The sequence below is a fragment of the Lactuca virosa genome, chromosome 5 (assembly GCF_052849685.1).
Source record: "Lactuca virosa cultivar CGN04683 chromosome 5, Lactuca_virosa_CGN04683_v6, whole genome shotgun sequence".
Lineage (NCBI taxonomy): Eukaryota > Viridiplantae > Streptophyta > Magnoliopsida > Asterales > Asteraceae > Lactuca > Lactuca virosa.
In genome coordinates this window covers 322563453-322579169 of record NC_136430.1, presented here as the reverse complement: position 1 = coordinate 322579169, position 15717 = coordinate 322563453, and the positions used below count along the sequence as shown (strand labels likewise).

The 15717-nt window shown below is 37.0% G+C and overlaps 2 protein-coding genes and 1 non-coding gene across 3 annotated transcripts; 2 read left to right on the top strand and 1 right to left on the bottom strand.

Annotated features, from left to right (window-relative positions):
• Positions 1 to 839: 839 nt before the first annotated feature.
• Positions 840 to 946, bottom strand: LOC145118035 (small nucleolar RNA R71). The gene has a single exon (XR_013713019.1). It is a non-coding gene; the product is annotated as a small nucleolar RNA R71 (small nucleolar RNA).
• Positions 947 to 4354: 3408 nt separating this feature from the next.
• LOC145113156 (uncharacterized) lies at positions 4355 to 5764 on the top strand. The gene is made up of 2 exons (XM_079049277.1): positions 4355 to 4482; positions 5128 to 5764. Exons 1-2 carry the CDS (start codon positions 4355 to 4357, stop codon positions 5762 to 5764), a joined length of 765 nt encoding a protein of 254 aa, XP_078905403.1.
• Positions 5765 to 9287: 3523 nt separating this feature from the next.
• LOC145117687 (cyclin-D4-1-like) lies at positions 9288 to 11046 on the top strand. The gene is made up of 5 exons (XM_079053991.1): positions 9288 to 9786; positions 9853 to 9945; positions 10019 to 10322; positions 10412 to 10521; positions 10625 to 11046. Exons 1-5 carry the CDS (start codon positions 9589 to 9591, stop codon positions 10880 to 10882), a joined length of 963 nt encoding a protein of 320 aa, XP_078910117.1. The 5' UTR covers positions 9288 to 9588; the 3' UTR covers positions 10883 to 11046.
• Positions 11047 to 15717: the final 4671 nt, after the last annotated feature.

The window sequence follows — 15717 nt, the reverse complement described above, 5'->3', positions numbered from 1 at the left end:
ACGGTGTTCCTATATCCATTACCTTAAAATTTTACATTTGACTTAAGGTAGTTAGTACAGCAGTAGTTACTTAATACAGCACTACAGTACTATAACATTTTCCCTTACATTTTACTTTGTGTTATTCACACAATAAACAATGATGTTAAAAAAAAACTATATTTTTGGTTAATGATAGTCGGATTTGGGAAAATACACACTTCTACAAGAGATACACACACAGACACTAGATGCCTTGGTAGAAGGCTACTTTTAGTAGGAAATACAGGGTTTTCTAGGAGAGTTCAAACAAATACAAACTTTTTACAAACATATACAGTACACTTTACAAAACATCTTACAAATGCTTTCATACAAACAGAGACACTAATTTACTTATGATCTCACCAGCTTTAAAGCTGATAAACTCTTTCAAAATAACTTGTATTCTCAGGTCACCAGTAGACAGGTACCGGAGCCAGGTTTTGAGAAGATGGAGCTCGTTCCAAACTCATCTTATATTTTGATGTATATTGTTTTGGTGTCTTTAAAACTTGACAGAACACACTTGTATGAAAATATATTATTAATGCAATGGATGATGTTGTTGCTTGTTTACTACTTGCATTGTTTTGATATTGTACATGACGTCCTCCACCCCAGAACGTTTCCGCCGTTCATAGGTTTTGGGGGTGTGACATAATGTGACTCGTGATACTGTTTTGCTTCGTATGTTACCGGTCACATTTAAGGGAGCCGCGAAAGATTGGTTGAAATCACTCCCTCCAGGATCCATTACTACTTGGACTAAAATGCGTGAGGAATTTATCGATCAATTTTTCCCTCCCTCAAAAATAGCAAAATTGAAGAAGGCCATAGCCAATTTTGAGCAACAAGCTGGAGAGTCACTTTATGAGGCATGGGAGAGATACAAAGGCCTACTAAGGAACTGCCCACACCATGATCTAAACAGTTAATAAGAAGTCTCCATTTTCTATGATGGAGTGAATGTAACAACTAGGCAGCTCCTTGATTCGCAAGGACCACTCACAAAGAAGCCACCCCTAGTGATAAAAGAGCTAATTGAAGAATTCTCTAAACACTCTAGAGAATATCATAACCCAAGAAATGACTCAACTAGAGGGATGGTGAATGCTATTTCGGATGACATGGCGGCAATGATTGCAAAATTGGAGAGCATGGATAGAAGAATGACTAAGATGTACCAATCCATCCATGCCATTAGAGTGGGATGTGAAAACTGTAGAAGGCCCCACCTTACTAAAGACTGTGACCTTGACGAGAACGGGAACCGGAAAGTACAAGTGTGTTACTCAAGCGGTGATAGATATGATGATGATTGGCGCAAACCCAAGAAAGAATGGCTACCTTATGATGAGTACAAGAAGGAAAATGAGGAAAAGTATAAGCAAAAAGGAAGAGGTTTTTATCAAAAAGAGGAACCGGTGCAAGAAAAGAAATCAGACTTTGAAGATATGCTTATGAGATTCGCAGCTGCATCCGGGAAAAGGCACAACGATACTGATGCTGCAATTAAGGAGCAACAAAACTTAATGAAGGAGCACCAAATCATGATGAAAGACCAAGCAACATTACTTAGGAATCAGCAAGCTTCCATTCTCAATATTGAAAAACAACTGGGCCAACTTGCATTACAAATAAATGAGAGACGGCCGGGTGGACTTCCTAGTAATACCGAAAGCAATCCAAAAGGCGCACATATAAACATCGTGACAAATAGGAGTGGGAAAATTATAACTCCTCTGGCCCCTATTCAGAAAGAAGATCCTAAGTTGGTGCAAGAGGAAGAAGCAGAAATTGAAAAATCGAAAATTCCCGATCCGACTCGCCGAGTCTCAGATATGGACTCGACGAGTCCCCCACCTGAACAGAAAAACAAGCCTCATATTAAACCGTATCAGCCTCCATTGCCATTTCCAGCTCGAGCCAGACAAGAAAATCATGATGTTGATTACCAAAAGTTCCTGGAACACATAAAGGCCCTTCAAATTAATATGCCCTTCCTCGAGGCGGTTGCATAAATGCCTAAATATGCCAAATTCCTAAAGGAGCTTCTCACAAATAGAAAGAAGATGGAAGAGGTGAAGAAAGTGGTCCTAAATGAAAATTGTTCAGCTGCCATGTTGAACAAATTACCTAAGAAAAAGGGTGATACGAGAAGTTTGACATTACCTTGTCAATTCGGAAATTTAGCAACATGCATTGGCTGATTCGGGGGCAAGTGTTAACCTCATGCCAGATTCATTCTTCAAGAAATTCAATCTTCCGGAGCCAAGGCCAATTCGAATGGCAATTCACTTAGCAAATAAAAAGATCACATTTCCAAGGGGAATATGCGAATACCTATTGGTGAAAGTTGATAAGTTTGTGTTCATCGCACACTTCATAGTACTAGACATGGAAGCGGACCCTCAAGTCCCTATCATACTTGGAAGACCCTTCCTCAACACCACGAGTGCTATAGTAGACATGCGAGATTCTAAACTTACCCTCCGGGTAGGAGACGATTCAGTTACATTTGGAGTTGATCAAGCAATGAAGCATGCAAGGTATAGTGATGACACGACATTCTCGGTTGATATGTTGGAAGAATTAATGGAAGAATTGAAAGAAGACAAGCCAAACAAGTCCACTGTTACCTTTGAAGATGAATTTGATGCTGAAAGGGACCTGATGGAGATAGAGAGAATGCTTGAGGACGCTAAATATAATGAATTAATCAGAAGTGCTGAAAGCCCGACTCGACGAGTCCATTCGAAAAAACCCGATCAGTCGTGAATTTTGCCTGGGACTCGACGAGTCCCTTCACTGGACTCTACGTGTTCAGCATACAGAACATGAAATCTGAACTAAAAATTCTACCTAATCATCTGGAATATGCATTTCTTGAAGATGGCCAACAAAAACCAGTAATTATAGCTTCTGATCTAGCTAAACATGAAAAAGAAAGCCTTATGGGAGTACTAAAGAAAAGACAAGGGGCCATAGCATGGAAGATAACCGATATCAAAGGGATAAGTCCATCCTATTGTTCTCATAAGATTAACTTAGAAGATGGAGCTAAACCTGTAGTTCAACGCCAAAGAAGACTTAACCCAAATATGCAAGAAGTGGTGAAAAGGAGGTGGTTAAACTATTAGATGTTGGGATCATTTACTCACTCTCTGATAGCCCATGGGTAAGTCCTGTGCAAGTGGTACCAAAGAAAGGAGGAATGACGGTGGTTACCAATGACGATAACGAGTTAATTCCAACAAGAACAGTAACCGGGTGGCGCGTTTGCATCGACTACAAAAAGCTTAATGATGCTACATGCAAGGATCACTTCCCGTTACCATTTATTGATCAAATGCTAGAAAGGCTTTCCGGTCATCTATACTATTGTTTTCTCTATGGTTTCTCTGGGTATTTTCAAATTCCAATTGACCCACAAGACCAAGAGAATACCACTTTTACATGCCCAAGTGGGACCTTTGCATACAGACGCATGCCTTTTGGGTTATGCAATGCACCTGCTACATTCCAAAGGTGCATGATGGCTATCTTCCGTGACATGATCGAGAAATTTATGGAGGTTTTCATGGATGACTTCTCAGTTTTCGGATCCTCTTTTGAAGATTGCTTATCCAACTTAGATCTAATGTTAGCACGATGCGAGAAGACAAACCTAGTACTAAATTGGGAAAAGTGCCACTTCATGGTAAAGGAAGGGATTGTCTTAGGACACAAGGTTTCAAGGTTGGGGATCGAGGTAGATAAAGCAAAAGTTGATACAATAGCTAAGTTACCACCTCCAACAAATGTAAAAGGGGTAAGGAGCTTTCTTGGCCATGCGGGATTTTACCGTCGCTTCATTAAAGACTTCTCAAAGATCACTAGGCCTTTGACTCAACTTCTTTTGAAGGAAGCCCCATTCGATTTCTCTAAAGAATGTCATGAAGCATTTCAGTTATTAAAAGAAAGGTTGACCACTACTCCTATAATGATAGCCCCAAATTGGAATCTTCCTTTCAAGCTAATGTGTGATGCTAGTGACTACGCGATATGAGCCGTTTTGGGACAAAGAATTGACAAACATTTTCAGCCTATATATTATGCAAGTAAAACTTTGAACCCGACTCAAGAAAACTATACTACTACCGAGAAAGAGTTGCTAGCGGTGGTATATGCTTTTGATAAATTCTGATCATATTTAGTCTTGTCCAAGACAATTGTTTTCACCGGCCATTCTGCCCTAAAGTATTTATTTGCTAAACAAGATGCGAAACCAAGATTGATACGTTGGGTCTTACTTCTACAAGAATTTGATATTGAAATAAGAGATAAAAAGGGAATGGAGAACGTGGCTGCCGATCATTTATCAAGATTAGAAAACCCGCATTTGGAAGAATTAGAGGAAAACGAGATTGGAGATGATTTTCCCGAAGAATATCTTTTGGTGATAGTAGGAGAGGTACCATGGTTTGCGGATATAACTAATTAATTAGCAACTGAATACATTCCAAAAGACTTAACCCGACAACAAAATAAGAAATTCTTTTCAGAAATCAAGTATTACTTTTGGGACGAGCCGTACCTTTTCCGAAGCTGCGCGGACGGGATGATACGAAGATGTGTGTTCGGGAAAGAGAGTCGGAAAATCTTGGAACATTGCCATAGCGGGCCCACTGGAGGACATTATGGAGCACAATATACGGCTAAAAAGATTTTTTATATTGGTTTTTATTGGCCTACAATTTTTAAAGATGCTACTCAATATGTAAAAGAATGCAATTCGTGCCAACAGACGGGGAACATAACATCCCGAAACGAGATGCTCCAAAATAATATTCAAGTTTGTGAGATATTTGATATTTGGGGGATAGACTTTATGGGACCTTTCCCAATGTCAAAAGGGAATAAATATATCCTAGTGGCAGTCGACTACGTATATAAATGGGCGGAAGCACAAGCGTTACCTACTAATGATGCTCGAGTCGTGGTGCGTTTTCTTAAAAAGTTATTTTCAAAGTTTGGAGTTCCTAAAGCTCTTATTAGTGACCGGGGCACTCACTTTGCAAATGATCAATTTTCTAAGGTGCTTAAAATATATGGTGTACACCATAGGTTTTCGACATCCTATCATCCACAAACAAGTGGACAAACTGAAGTGACAAAATCAGGCATTGAAACGAATTTTGGAGGAAATAGAAAGAAGTGGTCGGATAAGCTTGATGATGCACTTTGGGCTTTTCGAACAGCTTTTAAAACACCTATTGGTACTACACCATATAGGTTAGTTTATGGAAAAAATTGTCACTTGTCGGTTGAAATAGAGCATAAAGCATTTTGGGCTTTAAAGATGTGTAATTTTGAGTTAGCTGAACTTCGTGCCAACCAGTTAATGCAAATGAATGCTCTTGAAGAACTTAGAAATGAAGCATATACAAATTCATTAATATACAAAGAGAAGACTAAGAAATGGCATGGCATGAGGCTAAAGGGTAATAAGGATTTTCATGAAGGACAAAAGGTGCTACTCTTCAATTCAAGGTTAAAGCTTTTTCCAGGCAAGCTAAAAACAAGGTGGGATGGGCCTTTTGTGGTTAAACAAGTTTTCCCACATGGAGCTATCGAGCTTATATCGAAAGATGGAACCCCTTTCAAGGTTAATGGGCATCAGGTGAAGAAATATGAAGAAGGAATGCCAAAAGACGAAGGACTTGAAGAAGGGCTAGATTTGGAAGAAACCACTGAAATGTAGCGCGGGAAGGAGTCCAGCTAATGACTCCCCAAAAAGAAGCGCTTCTGGGAGGCAACCCGATTTTAGAGTTTGCTTTCTTTTTACCTTTATTTTTCATTTTATTTTTTGTTAGGATTTGTCTTTTTCAATCTTCTTCTTTGTTTAAATTTCAATTTTGCTTGGGGGCAAGCAAAAGTCAAGTGTGGGGTATTTTGATATGTGCATATTTAGCTATATATTTCGATTAGAATTTTATTACTCTTTGGCTAATTTATTGCAATTTATGGACAAAAGGTACTTAATTATGTATAATTGTATTTTCAGTCTAAAAGATGTGCTCGGAAGCAAAAGGAAGCGGGAAATGCAATCGGGAACTCGGGAATTGAAGAAAAAAGGAAAAAGTCAAAATCCTGAAGGACTCGACGAGTTGGATCGTCTACTCGACGAGTCCACACGAATGTTTCGCGAAACAAATACAAGTCCTTGCCGTACACATATTTTTAATAGGGGACTCGGCGAGTCGGTTATCTACTCGGCGAGTAGTCCATGTTTTCTGAAGTCTATAAATAGAAGCCAATTGCCGAAACCAAACCCCTCTCTGGAACCCTTGGGGATTAATTGGCAACTAAAGGTGCAACTGGAGCTCTGGAATTCGTGGAGAAGACCCGAACCTTCGGTTTCAAGGAGATTAACGGCAATCTAAGTTTACTCTTTACTTTATCTCTTGTTTGAACCATGTGTGAACTACTAGATCTTGTTTTTTAGTTACTTTCTATTGTAATCATGAGCTAGACCTTATATCTTTTGTTTAGGGTAGATGAATTTATGACTATGGTTTAATTTGTGGTTGGATTAATTGAATATTTGTGAGTTTTGTTTTATTAAGCTTGTTAAAGAACCTTATGCATTAACCATAACTATTTTCTGTTAATTAACAAGTAATTAAGCTGCAGGAACATATCTTAATTGCTTATCTCATATGATTTATGTGAAAACATTGTTATGTGCCTAGGAATAACGAACGTGAAACTAGGGTTAACTAGAAAATGGGTAAGTTAATGTGTGAGCTTGTGTGACAAACCATCAACAAGAGGTTAATTGAATTAGTAATTTGATTAGCTAACTACAAGTCTTATTTAACCCGAATAAATAAACTAGGAAATTTATTAGTTTAACCACTTGATCACTGCTTAAATTGATCTGTTTTCTAAGGATTGGTAATAGCGAATGTGAACCCAATCACCTTAATCGGTAGCCAATAACAATTACTCCATTGCACTTGCCATAAAATCAACCATAAGAGTAAATGAATTGAACCTAAACATAAGTCTTCTTATTATTGATTTTAGTTGGTTTTTACTTGTTTTAGCTGTTAGTTACTTAATTTGTGTGTTAGTTAATTGTTTAAGTTTCTAGTCTTGCAAAGCTAGAGAAAACCTTTCACTTTTATTACTTGTTTTAGATAATTCTAGTCATTAGTTTAATTACCGTTCCCCATGTTCGATACCCTGCTTACTAAACTATACCACCAATTGAAAGGTCCACTGCCTTTGTGTGTCTAAATTATATCTTAAAAGTAGGACTAAACCAGTGCATTTATATACACATCATCTACCATCATTTCCCTATGAGAAATTCTCTATCTCGTGGGAATACTAAGTAACTGAGTCCTCCATATAAGAATGTTATTTTTAATAGGGAGCCAATTATTCCATCGAGTCATTTCCATTCCTGTAAAAAGTATATTTCCATCTATATATCCACGAGCTGAAGAAACAGCAAACGTGTCACTAGTATCAATAATCTAGCCCAATCTATCAGGTACCGAATGCAACTAGACATTCTGAACAATCGAAAGTAAACTGTCTCACTGCTCCTACTCAACTCCCTCTTTGGGATTACGTTTCAGAGTAATCATCTCCCAACCCTTAGACATCCGGTCACTTATACTAAGATGTCTAAAAGTATCTAAAGCATGAATTCTATGAATAATAGACGCAAGTCGGTCTTCACCCATCCAAATGTCTTTCCAAAAAGACATGTATCGGCCATCCCCAATCTTGATAGGGCATAAAGCCTGAAAGTCTATACCTCTGCCTCTAAGCTGCACAAACATACAAATAACTCCATTCCAAGGATCTGTACCAGCTCTTCTCGAGATCAAGGAACTGCAACCACCATCAGGACCATACAAAGATTTTATAACACGAACCCACAACAAATCAGAAAAATGATAAAATCTCCACCACCAACGTAACATCATAACCCTATTAAAGGAGTAAAGTCTCCCTACTCCCAAGCCACCCTCGTCCCTGGCGGCTAAAACTCTATCCCATCTAACCCAATGCGTCCATCTCCCATCCAGATCTGCACCCAAAAAAATATCGCCCTTAGAGCCTCTAACGAAGTCAGAACCGAAATAGGAGCAAAGAATATCGACATCAAGTAGCTACCTAACGACCCCAAGACATATATCACCAAAGTAAGCCGACCTCCAAACGAAAGACATTTAGCCTTCCAACCTAAGAGTCTAGTCTGGAACCTCTAAAACACAGAATTCCAAGCAGATACACAAATCATATTTTGACCCACTAGAACAACAAGATGAGTAAACGGAAGTTGAGCCGCATCACACCCAATCCTATCAATAACAGTAGAAACCTGGGTAAAGAGAGCACCAACACCAATCAATTTGCTTTTAAACAAATTGATTTTCAACCCTGAAGCCATAAGGAAACATCGAAGAATGCGAATGATCCGGTCCACATTCTCAAGATCCCAGGTTGAAACTAGCATGACATCATCCGTATAGAAAAGATGAGAAATCTCTATCCCTGAAATAGAAATTCCTCTAAAAGCATTATTAGAAGGAGCCTTACAAAGAGCAACATGTAACCCCCCATAGCTAAAATAAAATGAAAATGAGACAAATGATCTCCATGTCTTAATCCACAATGAATCTGAAATTCATCAGTATGCGATCCATTCACTAAGACCGAAACCCTAGCAGAAACCAGAAGCTCTTTAATCCACCCACACCACCTAGATCCAAATCCCATAATCCACATAATTTCTAAGAGATAATCCCACGACAGAGAGTCACACGTCTTCTCAAAATCCACTTTAAAAAAACATCAAAGATTTTCCAGTCCCCTTGCTCCTAGACACGATTTCATTCGGAAGGAACGAACCATCTAATACCATGAAAAATCAAAATCACTAAGAAATCAAAAATTATACTTCTATTACAAAGTTCAAACATTTTTAAACCACAAATCATTAAAACCATTTTTTTTATTTAGTTCTTACTTATAATGATTAGTTTTGTTTAAATCCATATATTAATTGCTTATCATTTTTATTACTATTAATTATTCGATGAAAATGCAATAAATAGAAAGAGTTGTTGCCAATGATATCTCCAATAATGTGAACGTTCCTAAAATACGTGTTGGTGTAGTTGACTAGTCAATACACGAATTCCCAAGTGAGCCTGCCTAATGGAAAGTTGAACCGAGATCTGTTCATATACATCGCACCACACCCGTAATACCATACCTCAAACACACTCGCCGTTGATCCATCTTCCACCATTAAATCATCTTTTTCCACTCCGTCTTAAACACACACACACACACAAAAATTTTTTTTTGTTAGAAACATGTCGTCTTCCAAACCATAAGCCATGTGTTCCTCCTCCACCACTACCACTACCACCACCACCACCACTCTTCCACCAACATTCGCCACCACCAATGCTGTCTTTGTCTTAACCGGCACTACCACCACCACAGTCTCCCTTTTTATCGACACTTTAGCTGTCGTTTCTTTCTTTGTTCTTCACCATGTCCGACAACTCAGCTTCTAGTCTTTTTTTCTCCGCCGCCGTCAACCACCAGTCACCATCGATCCAAGATTCCATCATCGACTCACTCATCGCCGCAGAACCCCATCACTCCCCGCTTCCTGACTACCTCCTCCGATGCCAACGCCGCTCCGTCAACCTCACCCACCGTCAAGATTCCATCAACTGGATTCTTAACGTATGTTTTGCTTATATTTACATGCATAAATCGCCATCTGCTAAAATCTTTTTCAATTGAATGCAGGCTCACTTACATCATCGTTTTCAACCAATAACCGCCATTCTTTCCGTCAATTACTTAGACCGGTTTCTCTCTTCCTCCTCCGCCTCTCTCCTGGTATTTAAACTTCTACACATTCAATTATTATGTAATTTCTCTACGACAATGACGTTGGCATTTGTGAAAACAGGGGAATAATGGATGGGCGTTTCAGTTGTTATCGGTGGCGTGTTTATCGTTAGCTGCGAAAATGGAGGAGCCTGATGTACCTTTGCTTTTAGATCTTCAAGTTTTGGAGTCCCCTTTTATATTCGAACCCAAATCGGTTCAGAGAATGGAGCTTTTGGTAATGGCGAAACTCAATTGGAGGCTCCGATCGGTGACCCCTTTTGATTTTATCTATTATTTCATCTTCAAACTTCTACCTTCTTCTCGAACCAACGAACTCCATTTTCACTCGAAATGTTCGGATCTCATCATCAAGACCATTCGTGGTAAAACACGACCTGACCCTATTAGTTGATTTTTAATCACTTAACATGTGTTTTTATTAATAATTTTGGGTTTTGTTTATGAATGCCAGTGATCGACTTTTTAGGATTCCGGCCGTCTGTGATTGCAGCAGCGGCGGTGATTTCTGCCGCTGGTGAAGGAGTGGATGTACCGGAGAGTTACTACGAGAAAGTAAACAAAGTACTGATTCGTGATTTTCTTTGTGATTTTGTTTTTTTAGATAAAAAGCGTGAAATTTGGAATCAGATTGTTGATTTCTTGATTTAATTATTGAATTCTACAGGAAATGGTGAGAAGCTGTCATCAACTAATGGAGGAGTACTTGGTGGACACGTGCCCGTCGGCTGTTCATAAAGTCAGAAAGCAATGGAGACCTGATCAGCCACCGCCGAGTCCAGACGGTGTCCTGGATGCGGCGGCGACTTGCGTCAGCTGCGACACCCGTTCTGATAATCTTTTGTTTGTTCCGACGACACCCTCCGGCGACGACGACAGAGAAGCCAAGCGACTAAAGTTTAGTGTACAGGAAGAGCAGCCATAGTCCATAGATAAGCAATTTCTAATTTCTATTATTATAATATCTTGGATTAAGTAAAAAAGTGGGAACTTTATCTTTTTTTTTTCTTTCTCTTTTTTTGTTTTATTTATAAATTTTGATCTGTCGTTTGATTATGAAAATGAAGGGTAGGGATCTTTGCTTTCAAACATTTTTAAAAAGTTCATATATAAATAATATATAAAATTTTGAAAGCTGGCTGTGGAAGCTGTCAACTTAGCTGGATTTAGTTTTAATAAATTAATGTTAAATAATATTAACTAATTATTCTAACCAAAATCAATTAAATTATAAGTATTTTTCCAGATGTTTTAGTTTTATCAGAAAGGGTATGATATAAAAATGTAAACCATTTTTGTATTTTAATCTTAAAGGGTAGAATATTTTCTATTTTGTTAAGTAAATCTTATCCTAAATTACAAATTAGACCACTAATCACGAGTATTATATATGATGGTAAGCATAATATAGTTTAATACATATCGATGGAAGTGAAACAAGCAACAAACTGCGTCGCTAACCACTTCTATTTTAATCATAAAAATTGTAGATTGGTATTGTTTTTATAAAATTTGATATTATTATTATATAAAAGTTTAATTAATAGTTATAGTTTTTTTTATTACTTATAATGATTATCATTTTATCTATTAATATTATTATTGATGTTGTGATGAGAAAAACTAATCAGTATAAGTTAGAAATGGAATATGGGAATTGATTCAAAAATAAAACCAGCAACCCAACCCAAACAAAATTATTACTATTTAGTAGTTATATTTCACCTTTTGATTGGATGCATGATCCTTAGCTGTAAATGACTAGAAGATTTAATCATTTACGTTCATTATATATGATATATAATTAATTTGGCATAGGAACTTTGAAATGTTAATTTTCTTATGGAAACCGGAGTACAAGTGTAGTATGTGGCAATGAGTATAGTATAAGTACAGTATTTGGCAATGAGTATATATTAGTTTAAGGGTTGTCTAAAAACACATTTTATTTTACGGTGTATAAGTACAGTATTTGGCAATGAGTATATATTAGTATAGTATAAGTACAAGTATAGTATGTTTTTTTTTTCTTGAAAAAACTAGTTATAAATAGTTAATGATAGGATGATTTTTAGAAAAAATTGTTCATGAAGTGTATTTAGCAACACCTTAGTTTATTAACAAAATTATTGATTTATACACATGTATTTTTTGAAACTAAATATAAATAAATTATCAATAAAATGATAAAATTAATTAAATAAATTGGTAATCAAAATTTATTGCATGAAAAGCAAGTTTTTTTTTAATGAAAAATGAAAACATAAATAGTAATATACATTTAATAGAGAAAGAAGTAGATTTGTTGGTTGTAAAATGAGACGACAGGAATTAAATTGGGGTGGGGTTATATAAGTAAACCCCGTGACCGAAAACCTTCATGTGAAAACTGTAGCAGGCCTTTTTGTCCTGCGACCTGCCTATTGTGGGGTTCTGCCACGTGTCTTGTCAGATTATAAACTCTTTATCTGCTCACCAATTTCATTATGTTTAATAAATAATATTTATTATTTTTAAAATATTTAAAGTAAAATAACAAATAAATATAAATCTAACCTTAATAATACTTAAGGTTTATTATAAAACTAAATGTTTTAAATGTTACATAAAAAGTTAATATTGAATGTTTCTTATTAAATAAAAAAAATTAGAGGCTTACATAAAATAACGTAAAATACACTAAGAAAAATTACATAAATTAAACTAAAAAGTAATCTCATTATCAGGTTATCCTTGTGCTATTTCCTGTGCATAGCTAGAACCGCACACATGATTCCTTCCCAGTCCACTTGGAAAGTTACTTTGTTCTGTCAATAGATGGAATGCTACGATGGATAAATCTCATATACTCTCCAACTTGCAAGACCGCAACAAATGTCGTGTCACTTATATTAGATGATCAGTGTTCGTTGTTATTATTTTAATTCCCGTTCTTTCTCACGTTCTTGTGACCTTACTAAACATTTCTTTTTCGAATTTCAAATATTCATTGTAAGTTGAAGTGATTTTCTTTTATATTCTAATCTAGCCTTCAAACCTTTTGTACGGTACAAACAACCTTTTTGATGATAAAACGATTTTTTTTTAATAACTTTATCCGTCTTGGCCGGGCGATGAGGTGCTTCCATCTTTTTATCATCGTCGTCGAGGTCGAAGTAGCAACTTGCATCCAACAATGTTGTATTCGTATAATTGTTCGGGTCAGATCTCTTGCTTCATTTCAAACTCATCCTCGAAAGAGGCATGTCGACCATTTTGAGGAATTTCTTACAACACCCCAAGCCTCTACACGATTCAAGATCAACCTGTTACTTTTCAAACTATATTCCTCGAGTGCCACATTAAACATGCTCTTGTCAACTTGGCTATTTTTGAGTCACCATCTTGTTGTTGTAGATGCTGCTAAAGTTAGACATCTTGTGATGTGTCACAACTGGAAAAATTCTAGATCAATCAAAGTCTAAACTTCAACCATGTACCAGTAAATTCACAATGTAACTTAATGTAATAGTCTAGGTCAACCATTGTAACTTGTTTTAAAGTAATAAAGATACAATAAATTAAAATAAAATGTTAGATAAACTCGATATCTAGGAATAAAATGGTAGTGGTCGTGACAAGGATTCCGAAGATATAAAGAATGCCGAAATTTGAGTTATAACGAAGAAATTATGGCCTATCGAAGTTTCGCGACAGAACCGGCACGACGCTGTGTGACGTAAAAAGTTAGTTTACAATAAAATGATTTTTAGCCTTAGCAATCTAAACGGAAGTTGTATCATACGTTAAACCGAGAGTGTGCATAAAAAGAACATCCAAATCTGACTCTGTATGAAGAAGTTATGAATTTTCTAAGATTCGGCATAACAATGTGCAGCCCGAAATTCGAATTATAGATCAAGCGATTTTAGCCGACACAACATAAATGAGAATCGAAGATCTCGTCAATAGTAGTACAACGGTAAAAAGACAGACAAAAACGGACGTCATATGAAGAAGTTATGAATTTTTAACGGACTTTTCCTGTCACGGCCTATTAAAAATATAACTTTAAAAATAAAGTCAAAATTAGCCAACGGAGTCTAAACGAAAGTCGTAGAGTACGGTCTCACCTACGCGTGGATATAAAGAACGTTGAAAATGGAACACCTATGCAAAAGTTATGAATTTTTTGAAGTTAAAGGTGCAATTTTCAAGGTGTGTCCGAAGGGGAACGCCCTGCGTACGAGGGAATGCCCCGCGTTCGCAGAAACTTGGTCCGTAGTCGGCCACATAGCTCATTCGCATGGCTGCCACGATCGAATCTCAGAACAGGAGCCCGCGCCCCGCTCCTCCACGCTGCGTACGAGAGAATGCCCTGCACTCCGGAACGCGCTGCGCTCCTCGCAGGAACGCCCTGCGCACCGAAGAGCAGACCCCTCCTATAAATAGCATGCAAGGCTGCCCGAATTATAGTTTATGAGTCATACATACGATTTTATCAATACAAAATGGCTTTTCTTTATTCTACACGTAACTGTCAATATAGTTTTGTGAGATATACTTCAAGTACTTATCTAAGTACCAACCAAGCCCTGAAATTATAACCTGAGTCTCGTCGAAGGAGAGCGTGACACTTGTGTATAGATCTATACAAGATTGACAATCCCACACCTAAACTGTTAGCTACAGTTAGGCCGACAGGCCTGGGGTGACAAATGTCGTACCGATACCGACGTCTGAAGAACGTCATGTTCAAACCATCTTAGGTCATCAAGCATGGTTATAATAACTCACAAATGGGGTATTGAACAATACGATTAGTGTACGAATACGTAAACAACTGCACATGGTTTTATTATTATAGAACTACAATACAATATTTTATAGTACAGCTGGTGGATCCAGGCATATACATTCACTGAATTTTATACAAATATAATTACAGTATATTATTTTCCAATACAGAGAAACTTACATTTCTGGAAACATTCATTTTATGGTTTTTATGTGAATTAAAACTACATCATACTATTTGAGAGTATAACAACATTTACACGTTTTGGTCTTGGGGTTTTAAGACTACAATTCATTTACAACAGAAAATATATGATTTTCTGGAAGAACACACCTACATTTTCAAGGAACAAATGACATATTTCTTACACAAATGTGCTTATGAACTCACCAACTTAATTGTTGACACTCTTTTCAAACAACTTGTATTCTTAGGGAATCAGTAAAGCAGGTAATCAATGACTTTTGAGGATGAGACACTAAGGCGTCTAAACAAAATTTTTGACAACATATTATAATTGTCTTTTGAAACATGTAACACATACAAATGATGTAACTATTTCAATTATATATATGTTGGTTCTGTTGCTTTGATCATTTATACTCAACTGTTATGATACTATACATGATAGTCACCCGCCCCCGAACGTTTCTGCCATCCTGGTTTGGGGGTGTGACATGATGGAAGTTTCTCCATTTTCTGTTGAGTTGGTGTTTTGTGCTATATTCATCTTGATCTATTTTTATTGTCCATTGTCTCCGTAACACGGTCTCAATAATACATCAAGCTTTGCATGTTACTGGTTATGGATCCTCCAAGGTACTGATGTAAACACTTGTCAATACAGCCTCTTACTCTCGTGTCCATGTTTAAGGGGTAACTAGACTGGTAGGATCTTTGGTTCTCTTTCGTTTGCCTTTTGGTTTTAGGTATGAGTCGTATGGCCTTTTCATCGTTGATGCCTTAGGGTTGGGTTTGGGTTG